Source organism: Lagenorhynchus albirostris, chromosome 15 (genome assembly GCF_949774975.1).
Source record: "Lagenorhynchus albirostris chromosome 15, mLagAlb1.1, whole genome shotgun sequence".
NCBI lineage: Eukaryota > Metazoa > Chordata > Mammalia > Artiodactyla > Delphinidae > Lagenorhynchus > Lagenorhynchus albirostris.
In genome coordinates this window covers 85,131,222-85,155,003 of record NC_083109.1, presented here as the reverse complement: position 1 = coordinate 85,155,003, position 23,782 = coordinate 85,131,222, and the positions used below count along the sequence as shown (strand labels likewise).

General features: G+C 41.3%; 1 protein-coding gene across 1 annotated transcript in view; it reads left to right on the top strand.

Annotated features, from left to right (window-relative positions):
• SDK1 (sidekick cell adhesion molecule 1) overlaps nucleotides 1-23,782 on the top strand; it is an 817,812-nt gene that overhangs the window by 460,585 nt on the left and 333,445 nt on the right. The window contains exon 5 of the mRNA XM_060123048.1: nucleotides 12,200-12,333. Within this exon, the coding sequence (XP_059979031.1) occupies nucleotides 12,200-12,333 (134 nt within the window). The remainder of the gene's footprint in view (nucleotides 1-12,199; nucleotides 12,334-23,782) is intronic.

Sequence of the window (23,782 nt, the reverse complement as noted above, 5' to 3'; positions counted from 1 at the left end):
TGAATAAATGCTGCCCAGAGTCTGTCAGAGGAAGCCCTGAATCAGTTTTGCCATAAGTTTGGATTTGTGTCACATTGGGAAGAACATTGTTGAATATTTATAGTGTCAGGTCCTATGCTTAGCACATAGACATACCTTCCACTGATTTTTTTCAGTACACACAACTCTGTGAGCTAGGTAGGGAATCTCTCATTTCAGAGGTGAAGAAACGGGGGCCCAGAAAACTGAAGTCTTTCAGGAGTAGTAGTTTTCCATTATTGCTATAACATAACACCACAAACATAGTGACTTAACACAGATTTGCTATCTTACAGTTCTGGCTGGGTGTCAGAAGTCCGAAATTGGTCTCACTGGGCTAAAATCAAGGTGTCAGTAGGGCTGTATTTTCTGGAAGGTGCGGGGAGAACCTGTTTCCGGGCCTTTTGCAGCTTCCTGGGGCACCTGCACCCCTTGGCTCTGGCCCTTCCTCCACGCCCGCCCAGCACCTTCAGACGTCTCCCAGGTTCTGACTCCTGTTGTGGCCTCTCCCGTTGCGGAGCACAGGCTCCGGACGCGCAGGCTCAGCGGCCATGGCTCACGGGCCCAGCTCCTCCGCGGCATGTGGGATCTTCCTGGACCGGAGCACGAACCCGTGTCCCCTGCATTGGCAGGTGGACTCTCAACCACTGCGCCACCAGGGAAGCCCTTCTTCACTTGCTTTTAAAGTGTTCTTCTTGGACTTCCCTGGTGGCGCAGTGGTTCAATCCACCTGCCAATGCAGGGGACATGGGTTCGAGCCCTGGTCCGGGAAGATCTCACATGCCATGGAGCAGCTAAGCCCGTGCACCATAACTACTGAGCCTGTGCTCTAGAGCCCATGAGCCGCGACTACTGAGCCCACGAGCCACAACTAATGAAGCCCGCATGCCTAGAGCCCGTGCTCCGCAACAAGAGAAGCCACTGCAATGAGAAGCCCGTGCACCGCGACAAAGAGTAGTCCCTGCTCGCCGTAACTAGAGAAAGCCCGCGTGCAACAATGAAGACCCAATGCAGCCAAAAATAAATAAATAAATAGATAGATAGATAGATAAATAAATAAAATGTTCTTCTTGCACCCAGAACAAATGGTCAGCAACAAGTGTTTACTTCTTGACTAAGTAAACATGTCATTCCGGTGCCTTAACATTTATTGAGTATCCAGAGACTCATTATGGCCAGAACTACTGGGAAGCAATTTGAGATCTCCTAATTGCACAAGTAAGGGAAGCTCATCAATTCTGAAGTTGTCTGCTTTGACCTTTGCTATTAAACTGCGAGGCCTGAGATCCTGATTATCCTCAGAGCACTAAACCTTAGAACCAGCCCATTAAAAAGTTGTTTAATTAAAATGGGGAATATTTTAAATGTTTTGTTTTTATTTTTAAGGGCTTAAGAACTAACGTTCTGCATTTTTCTGCACTCTGATTTTTTAAAAGATGTAATCAAATGACAATTCAAACTAATCAAATGCTGCTTTAACATTTGTAATAGTAAAACCACAGACCCAAATTATACTTTTATATTTTATGGGCAAAGCCCTTATTTTACTGAACCCTTCACTGAATTTTCATCATAATGTATGTATCCATGTTTGTATTACCATCCTGCTGTGTGTTAAAAGTGTCACAGATCGGGACTTCCCTGGTGGCACAGTGGTTGAGAATCCACCTGCCAATGGTGGGCACACGGGCTCGAGCCCTGGTCTGGGAAGATCCCACATGCCACAGAGCAACTAAGCCCGTGCGCCACAACTACTGAGCCTGTGCTCTAGAGCCCGCAAGCCACAACTACTGAGCCTGTGAGCCACAGCTACTGAAGCCCGTGATCCCAGAGCACGTGCTCTGCAACGAGAGAAGCCACCGCAATGAGAAGCCCGCACACCACAACGAAGAGTAGCCCCCGCTCGCGGCAACTAGAGAAAGCCTGCGCAGCAACTAAGACCCAACATGGCCAAAAATAAACAAATAAATAAAAACTTAAAAAAAAAAAGTGTCAAAGATTAAATATCAAAGACACTTTATTTTTTTATGAAAGCAGAAGGACGGGTTACATTGAAAGTTTTGATGTACATCATGGAAATTTTGGGTGGTACCCCCTGGAACTCCTCCCTTTGGGCCCAAAACTGCTCTTGAGGGAAAGTTATTGTTTCCTGTTACTTCTCATGGTTTGTAAACATATCACATCTAAGCGCCATGGAACATGGGCGGTGTGTACCTGGTTTCAGGTTGTATTCCCTCCACGCAAGTCAGGCCTGGGGATGCAGATAGTTGCTAAGTAGTGAATGCGGGTATTTGGTCCAGTCCCCGTGGCAATCCAAGGGGACATATACCCTGACTTTCCCCTCATCACCTGAACAGGCACACCCTGGGCTGTTTTCATCAACCGTAAGTCTGGGCTTCAAGAATTAGTATGTCAGTGTCACAGCTCTGAAAGTAGATGCTCTGTATGGCGCGGGGAATGCCTTGTCTCCTCAGTGTTGGCTAGTGTTGGGGAAAGCACGCTTGACCATATCCCAGCTGGGTGCCCACTCCCCTCCCCCCAGCCCCGTACACGAAATGCATAAGCTTTGGGGGTAGGAGCCCAGTTCCCAGGGGTCTTTTCCCCCACAGGTGTTTTTGATCGATGCTGATGGTCAAAGACCCCCAGTGGCTCCTAGGAGGTTTCATCTTTTCCGAAACGGAGAGTTCTTATTTAGCCCACTGTCTCAAGAAAGTGCTGCGAGAATCAAGTGTTAACCCAAAGCACTTAGAGAATGTCCATTCGAACGAGTCTTCTTCTGTGGAACTGCAGTGTTTCCTTGGTCAGGAGTCCCCACTATTAAGGGCAACTGGCCACATGACCCCCCACCCCCCACCCCGCGCTCACAGTCCGTAGCTGGTAACCCTCTAACTTCCTCTTTATGGATCCAGCATTCTGGTTTCCTGAGCTGCAGCACATTTCACCCATACTGGACTAAGTGCTTTCATTTTTTTTTCTTATTTTCTTTATTATTATTCCATGGAATTAGAAGTTAGAATTATAAGACTTCATTTTGAAATGTAGAATTAAGATGGGAAATACTAAGGAAATAATTTTACATAAAACAATACATAGTTATTTTAATAAAGTTAAAAGAAAATCTCTGGCTTAATACTGTAATTTTCCTATAAAACCAGTGTAAGTTTTAAATTAGTACTTTGGAATTACATTATAGTAAAAGCCACATAGTTCATAAATACGGACAAATTATTAAACTTTGCTACCATAATTACTTAGCATACCCTTGCATTCAATTTGAAAATTTTTCGTTGGATAACTAAAGTGATATTTCTTATGGGAAAATTGGAAAAATATTTTAAAAAACAAATTGAAAGAAAATAACTTGGAATCTTTCTACTCAGAGCTGGCCACTGTTAACATTTCATGTATACATATAGATAGACTGATATATGGGATTATTTTTCTATGCACTCTAGAGTATACGCGTTTCAGGTTTTCTTTGGGTTTTTTTTAACCCTAAATTGATGCTATTGTGTATGCTGTTTTGAATCTGTATCAGGATGTATTTCACTTCTAGTAACAGAAGCCCTAACTTAACACGTTTAAGCACTAGTAACGTACATTACCTCATGAAATGAGAAGTCCAGAGACAAGAAGGCCTGCAGGACAGTTCACTGATCCCAGCAGGTTCTCAAGGTCAAGGACCTGGGTGCTTTCCATTCTCTTTGTCCTGCCACTAACATGGTCAGCTTCATATTAAGGTTGTTCCCCTCACAGCCATAAAATTGTCACCTTGAACGTCTGGGGCAACACGCTTCCTTGTTCACATCTAGTGGAGGGAGAAAGGCCTGAGCCCCAGCCGTGGGATGGAGATCCTGCCCATTGATCTGAGGAACTAACCGAGCTGTGGCCACCCCAGACCAGTGACAGTCCCCAGGTATGTGCTGTAGGCTGACTGGCTTAAGCCTTCTTTCCTCTGTTCGTCACTAGCAGGAGGGATTGGATAACCTTGACCCCCAGGTGGGGTCAGTTCTCACACCACAGTGCTGCTGTCAAAGGGTGGAATGTGGAGTAGACGTTGGAAGTCAGCCCCAACGTAGTAACCTAAAGTTATCACTGAATATTTTATGAACAAATATAAGGGTCATCTTAAAGGATCTCTTAGCTTGCTTCTCATCATTGCATTCAGACTGTGGTCTAATTTGTTCTGATTCTCAAAATTCTGTCCTTCCTCCTCCTTTTGTTTACGCACTGCTTGGTACCTACTTCATTATCTTTAAAACTTGTTCTTCTTCTTAAGCATTACAACAGAATCATTAATACATTACATTACAGTCTTCTTAATACATTGCAGTCAGAATCATTACAATCACCAGAACTTTGAATTTGATGAATGTTTTTAGATATTTTAGTTTTCTTTAAGAAAATCTGTTTCTTTTGTAGAAATGCCCTGTTCAGAAAGAGATGGATAGGAAAAAAGAATAAGGTCTTCTGGGGAATTGATCCTCATTAATCTAATGTTCTCTAAAGTTTGGGCATTTTTGTGGTGTTCTTTTTGGCAATAGATAGGTTTTTCTTCATGACTTTTGACTTTACTACTGAAATTTAAAAGCAAAAATGAGCTTAAATCTATAAATTATAACAGATGTAAACTTTAATATTTCTATTCTTTATGTACTTTTTAATTTTCAATACCCTTGAAACAACGTCATAAATAATACAGAGAATTAATGGACTTTTTGGAGAATAATTCTGAAGAATAATAGGCATATTTGAAATTAGTATGGCAAAAATCAGATGTTAAAGAAAAAAGTTATGATATATTCAGTTTTTAAATTGTACTATTAAATGTGTAACGTCACGTGTAATAAATATTCATATTTAATTTTAGGTGCCAGTGTAACATATGCTAAAATAAAATGGAACAATTTCTATGGTTCTATAAAGGAATCTATAAAGGAATCATGAATAATTATAGTAAAGCTTTTTTGAAATATTTTTATGGGACTAAAAATTGAAAACTTCTTAATAGGGAAAGTTTCCTAAATGAGAAATGAGGTAAGTTAGTCGTAGAGACCTCAAAATGTAATATATCCTGAGGGAACCCTGAATAAGCAGTAACTTCTTAAGATGATCTCATAAAATGTCTGAAAATCAAGAGGTTTTGAAAAAGATTTTAGGAGGTAGCAGGAAGAAAAAGTTTTATTATGCTAAAATTTCTTATGAGAAGTTATTTATTTTGCATGTTTTTTTAACATCTTTATTTGAGTATAAATGCTTTACAGTGTTGTGTTAGTTTCTGCTGTATAGCAAAGTTAATCAGCTATATGCATACACATGTCCCCATATCCCCTCCCTCTTGCGTCTCCCTCCCACCCTCCCTATCCCACACCTCCAGGTGGTCACAAGCACCGAGCTGATCTCCCTGTGCTATGCGGCTGCTGCCACTAGCTATCTACTTTACGTTTGGTAGTGTGTATATGTCCATGCCGCTCTCTCACTTCAACCCAGTTAACCCTGCCCCCTCTCCATGTCCTCAACTTCATTCTCCATGTCTGTGTCTTTATTCCTGTCCTGTCTTATGTTCATCGGAACCATTTTTTTAGATTCCATATATATGTGTTAGCATACAGTATTTGTTTTTCTCTTTGTGGCTTACTTCACTCAGTATGACAGACTCTGGGTCCATCCACCTCACTACAAAGAACTCAATTTCGTTTCTTTCTAGGGGCTGAGTAATATTCCATTGTATATATGTGCCACATCCTCTTTATCCATTTCATCTGTTGATGGACGCTTAGGTTGCTTCCGTGTCCTGGCTGTTGTAAATAGTGTTGCAATGAACATTGTGGTACATGACTCTTTTTGAATTATGGTTTTCTCAGGGTATATGCCCAGTAGTGGGATTGCTGGGTCATATGGTAGTTTTATTTTTAGTTTCTTAAGGAACCTCCATACTGTCCTCCATAGTGGCTGTATCAATTTACATTCCCACCAACAGTGCAAGAGGGTTCCCTTTTCTCCACACCCTCTCCAGCATTTATTGTTTCTAGATTTTTTGATGATGGCCATTCTGACTGGTGTGAGGTGATACCTCCTTGTAGTTTTGATTTGCATTTCTCTAATGATTAGTGATGTTGAGCAATTTTTCATGTGCTTCTTGGCCATCTGTATGTCTTCTTTGGAGAAATGTCAATTTAGGTCTTCTGCCCATTTTTGGATTGGATTGTCTGTTTCTTTGATATTGAGCCGCATGAGCTGCTTGTATATTTTGGAGATTAATCCTTTGTCACTTGCTTCGTTTGCAAATATTCTCTCCCATTCTGAGGGTTGTCCTTTCGTCTTTTTTTATGGTTTCCTTTGCTGTGCAAAAGCTTTTCAGTTTCATTAGGTCCTATTTGTTTATTTTAGTTTTTATTTCCATTTCTCTAGGAGGTGGGTCAGAAGGATCTTGCTGTGATTTATGTCATAGAGTGTTCTGCCTATGATTTCCTCTAAGAGTTTTATAGTCTCTGGCCTTACATTTCGGTCTTTAATCCATTTTGAGTGTATTTTTGTGTATGGTGGTAGGAAGTGATATAATTTCATTCTTTTACATGTAGCTGTCCAGTTTTCCCAACACCACTTATTGAAGAGGGTGTCTTTTCTCCATTGTATACTCTTGCCTCCTTTATCAAAGATAAGGTGACCATATGTGCGTGGGTTTATCTCTGGGCTTTCTATCCTGTTCCATTGACCTGTATTTCTGTTTTTGTGCCAGTACCATACTGTCTTGATTACTGTAGCTTTGTAGTAGAGTCTGAAGTCAGGGAGCCTGATTCCTCCAGCTCTGTTTTTCGTTCTCAAGATTGCTTTGGCTATTCGGGGTCTTTTGTGTTTCCATACAAATTGTGAATTTTTTTGTTCTAGCTCTGTGAAAAATGCCATTGGTAACTTGATAGGTATTGCATTGAATCTGTAGATTGCTTTGGGTAGCATAGTCATTTTCACAGTGTTGATTCTTCCAATCCAAGAACATGGTATATCTCTCCAACTGTCTGTATCATCTTTAATTTCTTTCATCAGTGTCTTATAGTTTTCTGCATACAGGTCTTTTGTCTCCTTCATAGGTAGGTTCGGTATTTTATGCTTTTTGTTGCAATGGTAAATGGGAGTGTTTCCTTAATGTCTCTTTCAAATTTTTCATAATTAGTGTATAGGAATGCAAAAGATTTCTGTGCATTAATGTTGTATCCTGCTACTTTACCAAATTCATTGATTAGCTCTAGTAGTTTCTGGTAGCATCTTTAGGATTCTCTATGTATAGTATCATGTCATCTGCAAACAGTGACAGTTTTACTTCTTTTCCGATTTGGATTCCTTTTATTTCTTTTTCATCTCTGATTGCTGTGGCTAAAACTTCCAAAACTATGTTGAAAAATAGTGGTGAGAGTGGGCAACCTTGTCTTGTTCCTGATCTTAGAGGAAGTGGTTTCAATTTTTCACCATTGAGAGTGATGTTGGCTGTGGGTTTGTCGTATATGGCCTTATTATGTTGAGGTAGGTTCCCTCCATGCCTACTTTCCGGAGAGTTTTTATCATAAATGGGTGTTGAATTTTTTCAAAAGCTTTTTCTCCATCTATTGAGATGATCATATGGTTTCTATCCTTCGATTTGTTAATATGGTGTATCACATTGATTGATTTGTGTATATTGAAGAATCCTTGCATTTCTGGGATAAATCCCACTTGATCATGGTGTATGATCCTTTTAATGTGTTGTTGGATTCTGTTTGCTAGTACTTTGCTGAGGATTTTTGCATCTGTGTTCATCAGTGATATTGGCCTATAATTTCTTTTTTCATGACATCTTTGTCTGGTTTTGGTATAATGGTGATGGTGGCCTCACAGAATGAGTTTGGCAGTGTTCCTCCCTCTGCTATATTTTGGAAGAGCTTCAGAAGGATAGGTGTTAGCTCTTCTCTAAATGTTTGGTAGAATTCACCTGTGAAGCCATCTGGTCCTGGGCTTTTGTTTGTTGGAAGATTTTTAATCACAGTTTCAATTTCAGTGCTTGTGATTGGTCTGCTTATATTTTCTATTTCTTCCTGGTTCAGTCTCAGAAGGTTGTGCTTTTCTAAGAATTTGTCCATTTCTTCCAGGTTGTCCATTGTCCATTTTATTGGCATATCGTTGCTTGTAGTATTCTCTCCTTTGAATTTCTTCAGTGTCAGTTGTTACTTCTCCTTTTTCATTTCTAATTCTGTTGATTTGAGTCTTCTCCCTTTTTTTCTTGATGAGTCTGGCTAAAGGTTTATCAATTTTGCCTGTCTTCTCAAAGAACAAGCTTTTAGTTTTATTGATCTTTGCTATCATTTACTTCATTTCTTTTTCATTTATTTCTGATCTGATCTTTATGATTTCTTTCCTTCTGCTATCTTTGGGGTTTTTTTGTTCTTCTTTCTTTAATTGCTTTAGGTGTAAGGTTAGGTTGTTTATTTGAGATTTTTCTTGTTTCCTGAGGTAGGATTGTATTGCTATAAACTTCCCTCTTAGAACTGCTTTTGCTGCATCCCATAGGTTTTGGATCTTTGTGTTTTCATTGTCATTTGTTTCTAGGTAGTTTTTGATTTCCTCTTTGATTTCTTCAGTGATCTCTTGGTTATTTAGTAGTGTATTGTTTAGCCTCCATGTGTTTGTATTTTTTACAGTTTTTTTCCTGTAATTGATATCTAGTCTCATAGCGTTGTGGTCGGAAAAGATACTTGATACGATTTCAGTTTTCTTAAATTTACCAAGGCTTGATTTGTGACCCAAGATATGGTCTATCCTGGACAGTGTTCCATGAGCACTTGAGAAGAAAGTGTATTCTGTTGTTTTTGGATGGAATGTCCTAAAAATTTCAATTAAGTCTATCTTGTTTAATGTGTCATTTAAAGCTTGTGTTTCCTTATTTTCATTTTGGATGATCTGTCCATTGGTGGATGTGGGCTGTTAAAGTCCCTGACTGTTATTGTGTTACTGTTGATTTCCCCTTTTATGGCTGTTAGCATTTGCCTTATGTATTGAGGTGCTCCTATGTTGGGTGCATAAATATTTACTATTGTTATATCTTCTTCTTGGATTGATCCCTTGATCATTATGTAGTGTTCTTCTTTGTCTCTTATAATAGTCTTTATCTTAAAGTCTATTTTGCCTGATATGAGAATTGCTTCTCCAGCTTTCTTTTGATTTCCATTTGCATGGAATATCTTTTTCCCTCCCCTAACTTTCAGTCTGTATGTGTCCCTAGGTCTGAAGTGGGTCTCTTGTAGACAGCATATGTACAGGTCTTGTTTTTGTATCCATTCAGGCAGTCTGTGCCTTTTGGTTGGAGTATTTAATCCATTTACATTTAAGGTAATTATCAATATGTAGGTTCCTATTACCATTTTTTAACTGTTTTGGGTTTGTTATTGTAGGTCTTTTCCTTCTCTTGTGTTTCCTTCCTTTAGCATTTGTTGTAAAGCTGGTTTAGTGGTGCTGAGTTCTCTTTAATTTTTGCTTATCTGTAAAGGTTTTAATTTCTCCATCGAATGTGAATGACATCCTTGCTGGGTGGAGTAATCTTGGTTGTAGGTTTTTCCCTTTCATCACTTTAAATATGTCCTGCCACTCCCTTCTGGCTTGCAGAGCTTCTGCTGAAAAATCGGCTGTTAACCTTATGTTATTTGTTGCTTTTCCCTTGCTGCTTTTAATACTTTTTCTTTGTATTTAATTTTTGATAGTTTGATTAATATGTGTCTCAGCTTGTTTCTCTTTGGGTTTATCCTGTATGGGACTCTGTGCTTCCTGGACTCGATTGACTGTTTCCTTTCCCGTGTTAGGGAAGTTTTCGACTCTAATCTCTTCAAATATTTTCTCAGACCCTTTGTTTTTCTCTTCTTCTTCTGGGACCCCTATTATTCGAATGTTGGTTGTTTAATGTCCCAGAGGGTCTGAGGCTGTCCTCAGTTCTCTTCATTCTTTTTTCCTTATTCTGCTTCCTGGCAGTTATTCCCACCATTTTAGCTTCCAGCTCACTTCTCCGTTCTTCTGCCTCAGTTATTCTGCTATTGATTCCTTCTAGAGTATTTTTGATTTCAGTGATTGTGTTGTTCATCTCTGTTTGTTTGCTCTTTAGTTCTTCTAGATCCTTGCTAAATGTTTCTTGTGTTTTCTCCATTCTGTTTCTGAGCTTTTGGATCATCTTTACTATCATCACTCTGAATTCTTTTTCAGGTAGGTTGCCTGTTTCATCTTCATTTATTTGGTCTTGTAGGTTTTTATCTTGCTCCTTCATCTGTAACATATTTTTTTGTTGTTTCATTTTTTTTTTTTTTTTTGATGGGTGGTGCTATATTCCTGTCTTAGTGGTTGTTTGGCCTGAGACGTCCAGCAGTGGAGTTTGCAGGCAGTTGGGTAGAGCTGGATCTTGGTGCTGAGAGGAGGACCTCTGGGCAGCCTCACTCCGATTGATATTCCCTGGGGTCTGAGGTTCTCTGTTAGTCCAGCAGTTTGGACTTGGAGCTCTCACCACAGAAGCTCTGGCCCGACCTCTGGCCTGGGAACCAAGATCCCACAAGCATGTGGCAGGCGAAGTAATGGTCCCCCAAAGACACGGACATCCAGATCCCTGGAACCACCTGGCTGGTGCGTGGCAATGGGGACCCGGAGCTGCCGGAGGGGTAGAGTGGCTGGTGTCCTCAGGGTCAGAGCCGGGCCATCTGTGCCGCCCACACCGCCCAGCACTCCAGGGACTCTGCCTGGGCTTGACAGGCATCTGCGTCCCGGATTCACATCCGAGGTCACGGATTTACATCAGTGACCCCAGTTTTACGTCTGAGGCACCGAATTTACATCTGAGGCCCCGATTTTACATCCTGCGTGTTTTTTTATGTTACTAGAATAGAGATCTTAGTTTAGCTGACTCTAGAAGGGCTATGACTATCTAGCATTAAAAATGAACAAATAAAACTGTTCATCCATAGAGTGACGCAGCTGTGGGACTCCAGGGTCCCAGGAGTTTCCTAGTGTTTTGAGCACGAGAGTGTAGGCTGAATGACATTTTGGTGCTCAGAATGTGTCTGACCCTCAAAGTGCACTTCACCGGCCAAGGAGAAGATCACTTACCTTTGTTTTTTTTGTTTTTGATTTTTAGCAGGTTCTACCCTGCAACCTCCTTAACTAGTAAAAAGAATATAGAACTATAACATGAGCAAAGGACACTGGGGCACCCATTTACTGAAAGATTATTTGGATTTATGGAATTTGTGTCTTTGCTGTTTTTCTTCTTCTTCTTCTTCTTTTAAATAAGTAAGGGCGAGAGTCTGTGTATGGTATGGTTGGCAGAGCACCAGTCTACGTGTGAGAAGACCTAGTCCTCCCTCTGGTATTGTTACCTTGCTGTTTTACCTTGGAAAAACAACTTAACCTCTCTGATCCTCTGTTTTCTCATTTTTTAAGAGAAGGAGGGTGGGCCAAATGTGTCTCAGAGATTCCTTTACACAGTAGAATTGGAATATATGAGAAGGGTTCAGGGATGATCACCTAGACTGTTGGTCAGCACCTGAGGTTGTGGAGAGATAGCAGAGGTGGAGAATATGCAGCCCTGGGGTCAGTAATTATGGGGAAATTGAGTTGAAGAGGTCAGCACTGTGCCCACTAACAAATTTTCTTCTACCCGTTAGTCTATAAATAGATGTACAAAATCTCTAATGAGGCTCCCTGGGAGTGGAGAAATCACAATAAATTTTGTCGCCCCGGGTCCAGGGTTTGGCGGTCCAGTGTGATCACAGAGCCCTGCCTGAAAGAAAAAGGCCAGCTCTTCCAGAGTTTCTTCTAACCTGTCTTGTTACGAATTCCCAGAGGAACCTTTGAGTTGCAACGAACTCTGGATGTGTATGTTCCAAAAGGCCATCTTCTGCACAGGGTTGGTATGGACGTGGTGCCTGGGGCTCCCAGGCCCCTGGCAGAAGCCAGCGCAGCATTGGACCTCCGCAGGCTCAGCCGCCACCTCTTTCCTCAGGTCGGCCTGGGGATTTGTTTTTGTCCTTCCAGATCTTTTTTTAACCTTTAAAACAAGAACAACAACAATAACAACTCTGGACATTGCCTTCTGGTCGGCCTGGTAAATTAATCTGTCTTACAAATACGAAGCTCCACGGACCGGCCTTGACACTGTCTCTTTTCTTCCCTGACGCAGAGCCATCACGCTGGAGAACCAGCTGGTGATCCTGGCAGCGACGGCCAGCGACGCAGGGGCTTACTACGTGCAGGCCGTCAACGAGAGGAACGGGGAGAAAAAGACCAGCCCGCTCATTCGCCTGCGTGTAGCAGGTGAGTGCCCAAATCCCACATGGTCGTTGTGAAAGCAGGGCATTCTGGATTTAATTAATAACCACCATCTCAAGGGGCATTTTGCAATAAATCTTACCTCTCTGGGTTAGTGGTTTTGATTCAGTATTGATCCAATGTCTATAGTTGCTTTCTTTGAACTGATAGGCAGAAAATGTGAATCTGACCAGTCATTCTAAATACAGGATCTTATTTGTTTGGGGGAATTTAAAATAACATTTTTGCTTTTGTACTCTGTTAATGTGTATGGTTTTCAACAGCAACAAAACATCTTTTGGCTTATAAGGAGTTGTGTCCATGCACCTTGAGACTAGATTAGGCCACAGGTTATGTTCTTTTACTTTAATTAAAAAAAAAATCTTTGAGAAAATATATATATACTAAGTTGTGTTAAAATTAGGAGTATATCTTAAGAGTAACTAAAAGCCCGGATCATGAAGAAAATACACACACATCACAGTTAAATGTTCAGTTGATTTAAGGATGTTTTGGTTTAGGCAACTTAGTTTAAATATTTGGCCTTTGAAAGAAGGCTCCAGAAATTCTACTAGGAAGAGTTGATTGCCGTAGAAGGGGGAAACGACCAGAAGCAAGAACTCGGAGCTAAAAGAGAGCAAAAGGTGCGTCTCAGAGATGCCACCAAATGTCTGCAGCATGCAGCTTCATGGTATGAAATGCAGTGATTATGCTGCTGAGAAAATACAGTTGGGAAATGGTCATGGTAGATTTCAAAATATTATGATCATGTCATACAAGAGTGAGTTAAGTGGATTTGTCTGTGTAGTGGTAGATGTCATGTTTTTAAAAACCACCTTGAAAGAATGGCTTTCCCCTTCGGGGAGTTTGAAAAGTTTTGTTTGTTTCATCGGCGGGATAGACCGCAGTGTTTGCTTCTCCTGGTCCTTGAGGGATACAGTTGCTTTAGGCCTAATAGAGTTTACTGGGTTAACAGCACCACGGTCAGGAGACGGTGGGCATTAACTGCGTGTGCTCCCACATGCCCCGCACCTGCCCGGCAAGTGCTCCTAGGTGGCCACCACCCTGCCACCAGCTCCTAGTTTCTAGGAGTTGAGTCCTCAGCCCCAGACCACAGGCGGTACAGGTCTGGCCATCAGCGGGGCCTTTGCGGTACTTCAGAGAGTTGTGTCCCTTGATTAGGTGTAGGGCTCACAGAGTCCAGTGCATGTTGTGCTGCTGTTTGAAGGACCCTATGAATCAAGAATCATAGTAGAAAAAGAATGTGATTTATGGAGATTTTTCAGTATTAATAATAAAAGATGGAAATTTTGTTATTAAATATATTGTGATAATTTTAATGACTTCCAACTTTTATAATTAGAGCCATTTATTCTGTTCAGCAAATCTGATTCAGCACTCAGTTGTAATATACATACCAGGATAATAATAGGTCAAATTGGTGGAATTCTGAGTCAGAAACACAAAAATTGACCTTAGTCTATTAGAAGAGGGGGAAAAAAATTCCACAAATATTCTGGTGAACTTGATGCTAACATCACGAAGGTATGAAATAGTCTGCACCTGGTAGTTTCCTACATGCCTACTCTACAAAGCCAGTAGAAAATAAAACGAATACAGTGAATTTGTAAGTTGCCGTACGAACCCCATACCATGCGTTAGATAATTGGAATATGTAAATTTTTTAATAATTTCAGCATCTAACCAAGAAGCATATTGGAAGCAGCTCATAAATATTATAATTAACTGCGTTGCATTTCTTTTCCTTGTGTAGTTTTATCTTTTCATTGGCACTGGGTAAAATGTGTAGAAGGTGAGATATAAAGAAGCTGATGGTATGCACGGACTTATTTTAAATCTTAGGAGAAAACCTGCATTCTGTCCCCGTCTGTGTTCTCTGCTTTTTATGGGGCCCAGGTAAAATGTGACAAGTAAGGAGATTGAGGAAACAGCCTTATTTTAATTCTTGGGTGAACCTTACTGTTGATGTGTTAGATTTACCTAAAATTTAAAGGGCGCCCAATCATGCATTTTCTCACTAAAATTCTATTTTGAAAACCTCTAAAGATCAGAAATCTTGATAAATCTGCAGAAGACCCCAGAATTGATTGTTTATTTATTTTAAATAGTCTCTTTTTTTAAACTTTATTTATTTATTTTTGGCTGCATTGGGTCTTTGTTGCTGTGCGCGGGCTTTCTCTAGTTGCGGCGAGCGGGGGCTGCTCTTTGTTGCGGTGTGCGGGCTTCTCATTGCGGTGGCTTCTCTTGTTGTGGAGCACGGGCTCTAGGGCGCAGGCTCAGTAATTGTGGCGCACGGGCTTAGTTGCTCCGCGACGTGTGGGACCTTCCTGGACCAGGGATCAAACCCTGGCAGGCGGATTCTTAACCACTGTGCCACCAGGGAAGTCCCTGTTTATTTATTTTCATTTTTATTTACTTATGTTTTCATCTTTTTGGCCATGCTACTCGGTTTGTGGGATGTTAGTTCCTCCACCAGGGATTGAACCCTTGCACTCTGTAGTGGAAGCTCAAGTCCTAACCACCGGACTGCTAGGGAATTCCCCAGAATTAATTGTTTAAATTTGCTCCTTTCTGGACTGCAACGAACGCTGTAAGGGGGGAAACTGCAGTTCAGGACTTCCCTGCCAGCACCGTGTGAGGCTGTGAAATAGGGAGGGTGCACAACCCCACCAGATTTATTACGAAGTTAGATACTCTCAGGACCTATTCACGCAGGTAGTAAGATGCAGTGTGTTCTGAAGGCTTAGACATCTTTTTTTTTTTTTCTAATGTAGGCTTTGTAAAAACACCAAACAAGATTGATGAAAAATTTTAAAAACTTGCCAGCCAGCAATTCTGAAGAATCTAAAGATATTACAGCCAATTATCATTTAACGATGATAAATTTTCCCTTGGCATCAGGAGAATAAAGTAGGGAACATTTCTGTAGTGAATACGATCAAGGTGGTAGGGTACTGGAAATTAAATTCCTGGTGGATTGCACTGTAATTAATTTAAGAGTGGAAAGTGCTATGCGGCCTACCTCTTGTTTGCAGTCGTCGTAATAAACTGTTCCTCCTGCAGGGACAGCCTAGTGTCGAGGTGGAGTAGCACCCAGGGCCAGCCTTGCCTCAAAACATCAAAGTGCGTGATGCGCTATCCCGCAGCTGACGGGAGGAGATGACAGATTTTCCCAATCACCTGTGTACTTGAGAGTTCAAAACCTCACCACCTTTTCAGTTGCTGAATATTCTGGCTGCACTTGAAGCTTATGGGAAGCAAAAGATAAAGACGATTGAGATAAAAATAAATAAAATTTTTAAAATGCATGACAATTAGAAGTGAAATGCAGCCCCGCCATGGTACCGCCTGCTGTTTTGTGCATTATTATCTCTTAACTTCCCCCCCGCCCTTTTATATGGTTAAGAGGGTAAGTTACAGCATGTTCTGCACAGGTATTTCCTGTCGGGAAGGAGAGGACTTCTCTCAGCTATCCGTTCTCCTGCTCCCAATGAAAGCTTGCCACCATCGCGGGGGTGGATTCACTTTGAAGTTTTAATGTGACGTGAAGCCAGCAGATGTTAAGGCCATAGGTGGGACTGCTGAAGCACCCTGCATGAATTTTTCATCGCTGGCTCCCGTGGCTCAGCTGCACACCAGAAAAAGAATGGGATGAACTCGCCTGAGAGTACACATTTCCATTCTGAGGTCAAACTCAGGGAAGCTCTATGCATCTGCCAACCTGGTTTTGGTTTTCACTTTAAAGCTTTTACATTGAGTTAACTTGTGTGGATCAGGTCTTCCGAACTGAATTAATATGTAAATGAGAGTTTCCTTTTGAAGATGAGAAGAATTCTGTACAGGGATTAACTAATTATTGTTTAAATGCCATTGTACATACCTTAGACACATCATCAGCTCTGACCCAATCTTCGGAATGTCCAGCGTAATGAGATTCTCTGCTGGAGATGAAGCTTAAATTAGAAAAGAAATGACTGCTCAAATGTCTGCTCCTCAAACAACATTTGCAGATAGGGTATCACTTCAACTGATCCTCCTTCAGGCTGGCAAACCTTTGCTTTACAATTCTGACGACCACTTAACATTCTTTTGTCCTCTATAATTCTAATTTAACTGCAGACCTCATGTATGGTTAGTAGTTGAAAGTGAATTCCTGAGAATAATGTCTAGGAACAGTCGTCCAAGAGGACTGCCCTGTAAAACATGGCTTTTGTGTGCCCGGATAAAATTCTGTCTTATTTTCTTCATGCTTATAACATTATAGGGAGAGAAGGGCCAGGCATAAGCCTTTCAGTTGTTCTTTGACATGAATTGGATGGCCAAAGCCGTAGGAACGGTTTGAAATGTTATTAAAGAGCAATCCCGAGGCAGTGTCTATATTACAAATGACCGATTTCAGATCCAGCTATGGCTTTATAGGGTAAATGGTACTTTACTGCCAGAATTTTCAGAAACATAAACAGAAGTGTACTTTACGTAGAATGATGAGTTTAATCGTTTAGCATGTATTGACCTGCTAAGTAGGGTATGTAATGAAGCATAAGACATGCTCTGCCCAGACCTCCCGGAGCTGGTTGTGGAAGGAGCTAAGTCTAGGCTGTGGTCTGTGAAGCCTTTTTATAGGCACACCATCAGTAAGGAGGCCTTGACATTCACCCCTGGCATATGCATACTGAGCTGTTTATAAAGTTTGAGTGTTTAGCTATCACACAAAAAGGTGAAATACTGAAAGGTGAAATAAACGGTATCTTGTTAATCATGAGAGTTTCATTCTGTCTTTAGTTCATGTCTCACAGCACAACATACAGTTTGTGAATGAAAATCCATACTTTACTTGGTCTTCGTGATAGTTTTTCTCTGGACAGGTTCTTCCAGCATCTGATTACGGAGGACCGTTTGTCCTGGAATGTGGTTGATAAAGAGCACAGGTGTCCGTGTTGCCATTTGTGTCCGTGTCGCTCATTTGTGCTGGACTTGCGAGTAACTCACGTCTGTGATTTCTTCCCAGGTGTACTTCTGTATCCAGCTATCTACCCTGTGAGAGTTAGTTTAGTTAAAACTAAGTACACAAATACGTAAATCCACCTACCGGGCAAACGTGAAACTACAGCCCGTTGGAAAGTTTTGAAAGCAAACAGATGCAGGAAGGCATCCTATGTACCTTGAAAATGAGGATTTTTAGATGTCCCTCGGGGCAGCTTGCGTGCACAATGTGACGGAGCCATCCCACCGATAGACCCCATCTGCATTAGGGATCTGTTTTCTTCTCATGGTTTCAGTTCAAAGGCAGAAATGAAAATGCCAGTCCTAATAGTTTGTTTCCGAACCCAGTGTATGTATAAATGGTGGTGAATGAGGTTCAGAAGAAGAGTACAGCTGGGGATTCTCAACCAGACTTGAGAAAAAAAGGACAAAGTGATTAAAAAATAATGAGGCCCTAATTCTCTTCCCACCTCCACAAGACAAAACTGGGTTATTTTTGTTTTCTACTCATGTTCTTTCCATGGAATTCCCATCTCTCCTCATCCCAGTCTGTCTTTCTTTTCCCCTCTGTGACTTATTTCAGCCTGATTTCACCCTCGGTAAATCTTAGGGCATCGGGTTAAACCATGAATTGTGATTTGCCCTCAACTTTTGAACACATTTGAGATGCCCAACGTCCTCACTCTCCCAAAGCAACACTCTTCAGATCGGGCTATGAGTACCCCTCAGGGTGCACACAGGTCTCCAAGAGGGTGAGCAGGCATGTATAATTCTCAGGACATCTGTTTCCAGGTGATTTCTTATACGCTTTCTAAAATCAGATCATCCTGGGAATTTCCTGGCGATCCAGCGGTTAGGACTTGACGCTCTCACTGCCGAGGTCCAGGTTCAATCCCAGGTTGGGGAACTAAGATCCTGCAAGCTGCAGCGAGGCCAAAAATAATAATAATAAACTAAAAAGTTAAAGAAATTAAAATCAGATCATCCTGAGGATGCCTGTGTGGCAGGGGGCTCCTCTCTTATGGTCACAGGTCACATCCATCCCGAATCTTTAGTACAGGCATTATCTGAGGCTCCAAACTTCCAGGTGCCAAACAAAGGGATAATTCTAAATATCAGTGTCAGAGCTGGGAAAGTGAAGTGCTCTAGTAACTGGGAAATAAATCATTTTATAAATCGGGAGTTTTCAATTCCCTGCTGTCTACCAAATGAGGCAACACCCAAATGCATTGTCAGCTGACATTTTATTACAGATAATTTCTGGTGATTGATTGCTAAGTGATAGAAAGTCCCCTTGCTCTTAGGAGAAGAAGACATTTCCAGCCCACCTGCAGTTTGGAGCCACTGACTAACTCCACTCAGTGTGGAGTAGAAGGGAGTGTGTCACTTCCAGGCCATGTGTTTAAGAGCCAGCAAGTCACCTTCATGCTCTGCCTTCCCCCTGGGGCCCACAGTGGCCGGGCCACGCATGGAGATGGTAGGCCGCCAGGTAGAAGCTGCCCAGAGGCTGAATTAGTGCATGGAAAGAACAGCCCTGGAGAATCAGCCCGGCTGAATGGGACTCAATATAAGTGGGAAATAAAACTTGGTGTGCTAAGCACTGAGATTTCAGGGTTTATTTGTTATTGGAACAGAAAGTGGTCTATCCTAACTACTAAATTACCCTGTGACTTTTGGTATACTCAGAGGTGTTTAAACAATTATGAGCAAAATTTCCCAGCAGTTATTTCTACAAAAAAGAAAAGTAGGATTAGAATTAGGGTAGACTTTGCATTCGTCTCATGGAGAGATGCATTTCCAGTGATTTTTTTTCTTTTATGTATAATATTCATGAAAATTTGTTATACATGTATTTATCTTTTACAGACTGCAAATAATAATTGTAGCAATAACTCAATCCAAGTAGGTTTTTTTTTTTTTTAACCCCAGCCCAGAGTCATATGGTTGCTGGGAATTTTTAATTTATATACATATTTTTTTCAGAGGCTATGATAGGGTGATCAATAAAATACTTCGAATCCTTAAATATAGTAAATTAAGATAAAATTCTGTGGGAGGAGTAGACTGGAAGTACCAGTTCCGGAAGAAAAATAGAAATGATGTAAACTTTCTGATATTAAAAATGAGTGCTTGTTCATGTATTGTTTAAATGGGTGATGCGCGTACCAAATCCTTAGACCTACTCTATCAAATATTTAGGTTCCTTTGGACACATATAAAAGAATGCTGCAGTAGTTTATATGACTAAAATGTACTAGAATATTAAAATACACTGGAAGTTATATTCTTTGCAGTTCTTCAAATCTGTGTGGAAAACCTTTATATGTCACCTTGAACTGTGGAAGTGATAGTTTTAGGTGATATAAGAGCAAAGCTGTTCTAAGCTATATCAGATTTGATGAGAATTTACAAATAAGCTGTTAAGTGATTCCCCAAGGGCATAGGTAGAGGAAGGGCACTGGTGCTCTTTGAGCTGGTGACAGGCGTTCATGTGCACCTTCCTTCCACATTAGCCCTGTGCCTTAATGACCAACCTGTTTCAGAGCTGAGGGCACCAAGGCCCTAAGTTAGGTTAGTGATGGAAATCCCAAGAATAGTAACCGGGGAGCTGAGAATTCAAGTCAAGGTTTATTTGCCTCCCAAACCCCCTCGTTTCTCCTGGAAGGAGGCTGGGTGAGCCCTTGGTGCCAATATGTGTACAGCTGAGGGAAGCCCAAGGAAAAGGCCAAACTCGGGAAGAGTAGCCGTCCCCCGAGTCAGCCCTCCTTTTGCGCTGGAGATTCTCCATCAAGAGCTCTTACACACCCGGCCTCAGAGGAGCTTGGCTGTGCTTTAAAAAGCGAGAGCTTCTGTTTTGATGCCAGAACTCAACTTTCATAATTTCTCCAGACCACCTCTCCTCCTGCCCCTGTGTTAACCATACCAATTTAAACGATTATATTCAGATATTTAAACACAGGACTCTCTTACTTGTGGCGGTTTTAGAACCGTAAATAGAAGTGACCCTAACGACGCTTACCCTTGGCTCTGGGTCCGGTCTTCAGCCACATCCTGAATCTAGGAGCCTGAGAATTTAAGATCATTTCACTCTGGGCTCATGATATGGAAGCGGAGCATTTCAAACCCCATATGGAGAGGGACTCAACATTTTAACGTACTCATGCAGTGAGTGTCTTCCTAGCTCTGATCACTTTGGATATTACGTTCACTGAAGTACTTTGTCTGATTTCTCTGACACTATAATTGATGTGGAAAGGTAAGAAATGTTTACAGGGCACAGACAAAGGGGATGGAAAACTGAATTTTCCTTACAGTCATTATATGAACTTTAACATCTATTCTTTATACATCTTGTTTGGGGAAACCTCAAGCAAAGTAATGGTTATCGGCTGAGATGAGACCACAGAACTAGCTGTTAGTTGTAAATACAATTTTCTCAGTCATTGAATACAAATGACGCACACTTCCCAGTACTCTTTCCTTTTATGAACGAGTTCAATGTTCTGAATCTGTTAATTCAGAGACATCTGGTTAGCTTCTCTTCCTTAAGAGTTTTTGAGGTTTTCGAACTCCAGCTTGTAGATTATTTTAGTGCAGAATTGTTTTCAATCTTTAAAATCATGTTGAAAGTCCTCAATCTGCTTTGTGTATGCAGCCTAACATTTGGTCACCTTCTCAGATCTACCTTTACCACTTAGTCATAATGTTTTATTACTGATCACGATAAATGATGTTCTAGAAGGCTCTTATAGAAGGCATTTACAGCACGTAAGTAAAATTGGAGATCTCTGCACGGTAGCTGAGAATATTAAATCAAGCCTTAAGAAAATTGTTTAAAGTATTGTTAAAGTGAAAGTCCACTTAGCTCCTGTGAAGACCATTACCAGATCCAAAGTGCTGGATTCCCCACTTTTCCAAGAACACTTTGATTCTGAGATGTAGAGGGGTGGGATAGGGAGGGTGGGAAGGAGACACAAGAGGGAAGAGATATGGGGATATATGTATATGTATAGCTGATTCACTTTGTTATACAGCAGAAACTAACACACCATTGTAAAGCAATTATACTCCAATAAAGATGTTAAAAAAAAAGATGGAATTTGTATCAGAAATAATAGAAGCCAGGAATTTATCTTCAGATGTAGACTCTCTGTGCTCCAATCAGTGAGTTCTTAGCAATGGTCTCTGCCTGTGAGCCTCTGTTATTTCAGGTGACTATTCTGCTTATACCCTCTTACCTTTTGTGATCTTCAGAAATATCCTCCTGGGCACAAAATCAGTTCCCACACTCAGAGCCTGGTGTAGCTCTATACGTGGCAAAGCAGGTCGTCAGAGAGCGTAAGACATGTGACTTCTGATTGTCAGTGTAACTTGCTGTTGGCCCAGGAGTATCTGGCAAGTGTAGCTTCTTAAGGTGGATTCTGAGGACTCTTATTTTGCATAGTTTTATAAAATCATAAAAAAGTGAGCTGGGGATTTTCTGGTTCACCTTAGTTATAGACATGAACGACCCTCTGGCGGGTCTGAAGGCCGCACTGTGTGATTTTCCAAGGGAACAAGATACAAGCAAAAACCCAGAAGTACATAAACTCTAGTGAAAGACTTGAAAGAACGACTATTTTTTCATTTTGGTCCCCAACTTGGACTTCGGAGTAGGAGTTAGAACTTGAAAAGAAATGTCGGTGGCGGCAGCGCGTTCAGCTGACCCCGTGGAGCGGGTTGGTCGTTTGTTTGCCTGTTTTACTGATAATGGAGTTTGTTGAGCTGCATCCCATCTGGTATTAAGTGTCCCACGCTCTGCTTCTCCTTTCACTTTCCTTGAAAGATTGTTGCACACGCTAGTATATCTCCCTGTCAGTGTGTCACTCCATGGCTATATTAATTCAGACAGGGCTGAATCGCACAAAGATTTACTCTCATTTGGGAAGGTTTCCAGCACAAATGTGCTCCAGGATTCAGCCTTCTGCCTTTCCATTCCTTACGACTTTGGGAAGCACACTGATTAGTCAGAATGACTTATGTAGAAAAACCATACAAAGAGGTTGACCTTTGGTTATTAGCTCATTTAAGAGAGTTTCAGGGGTTTCACATGTCTTTGGTCTACTCAGGAAGACCAAACCGAATAGAGAAAACGGCCTCAGAAAAAAATTATGCAGAAATATTACTATCAAAAGAAATATAAAATGAATAGGAAATATTTAGAGCCTTTCATTTCTTTGTTCATTTGAGTTACAACATTTAAAAAAATTATGACAGAAAGCATGTTCTTGATGAAAATCAAGGCAACAGTTCTGCTTCCTTGAACTCTGTACTGGCATTGAGATTAGCTGGATTGTATCCACCTCTGAAGTCTGCACCCGAAGGACTGGATATGAAACCATTGTGCCTCCACTGGCTTCTGTGTTAATTGGTTGGTACCACTACCATGTGGGCATGGTGGTCATTAAGTATTTTGAATATCACCCTAGCCTGGAAGAACACTCAAGGATGCATAGAAAAGTAGCCTTATCATCATTATGGGAACAGCTTGCATGCTTCTCTGTTTTGGAGTCACCCCTACACCATTTCTGTGTTCATCCCTGTACATCTGAGGAAAAGCAGTCAGAAGTGCTGCAGGGTCGTTTCCTTTGACTTTTAGGGTCTTCATGTCTCATTTTTGTTCCAAAATGTATAACCCCCCCCATTTAAAAAAATTCAGATTTCCTTTCTGGTATTTTGTTCAGAAACACTGAGCATCTCATATCTACCAGGCATTGTGCTTGACACCGAGGAGACTAAATGAATGAGACACATGGTTCTTGCCTTTCCTGAGCTTGCTTTTTCTTGAGGAGAGGCAGATCCATGAACAAATGACAAGAATACAGTGTGTTAAATGCCACATGAAATGGACTTCGGTAGAAAATGTGGAAGCACAGGCGAGGGAGCAATTAGTTTTGCTTCCGAGGTCAGAAGAGCATTGTTAGCAGAACTTTCACCTCCCCTTTCATGTATGGAGAGATGCGGCACCAGTGAGATAATTAAGAGGAGGAGATTTGGCGTAGGACGGTGCTCGGTGTGACTGAGGACCATTGTAACTTCTGTCCTGTTGTCTGGTCCCCTGGTCTCCACTTTGAGTGTCGCCCAGCAAGTCGGCACCTCCTACAACCTCATCTCTTTATGTGTACTGTCTTATCTCCACCAGAACGGAAGTTCCACGAGGCCAGGGATTTTTGTCTGTTTTCCCACGCAGCTAGAAGGATACATGAAAAGTAATGGGGACTCCGTAAAGACTCATTCAGTGAATGAATGAATGAAGCAATTAGGAACCAAATGCATTGCTTTTTTTCCTGTCTTCATTCTTCACCCTGTGCAGTGGGCCACCATTTGTACTCTCCTTTCCTTCATCTCTCCCCACCTTTGGCTTCTCAGGTACCTTCTCACTGACTGTGTTCTTGTTCTCCCTCCAGCTCCT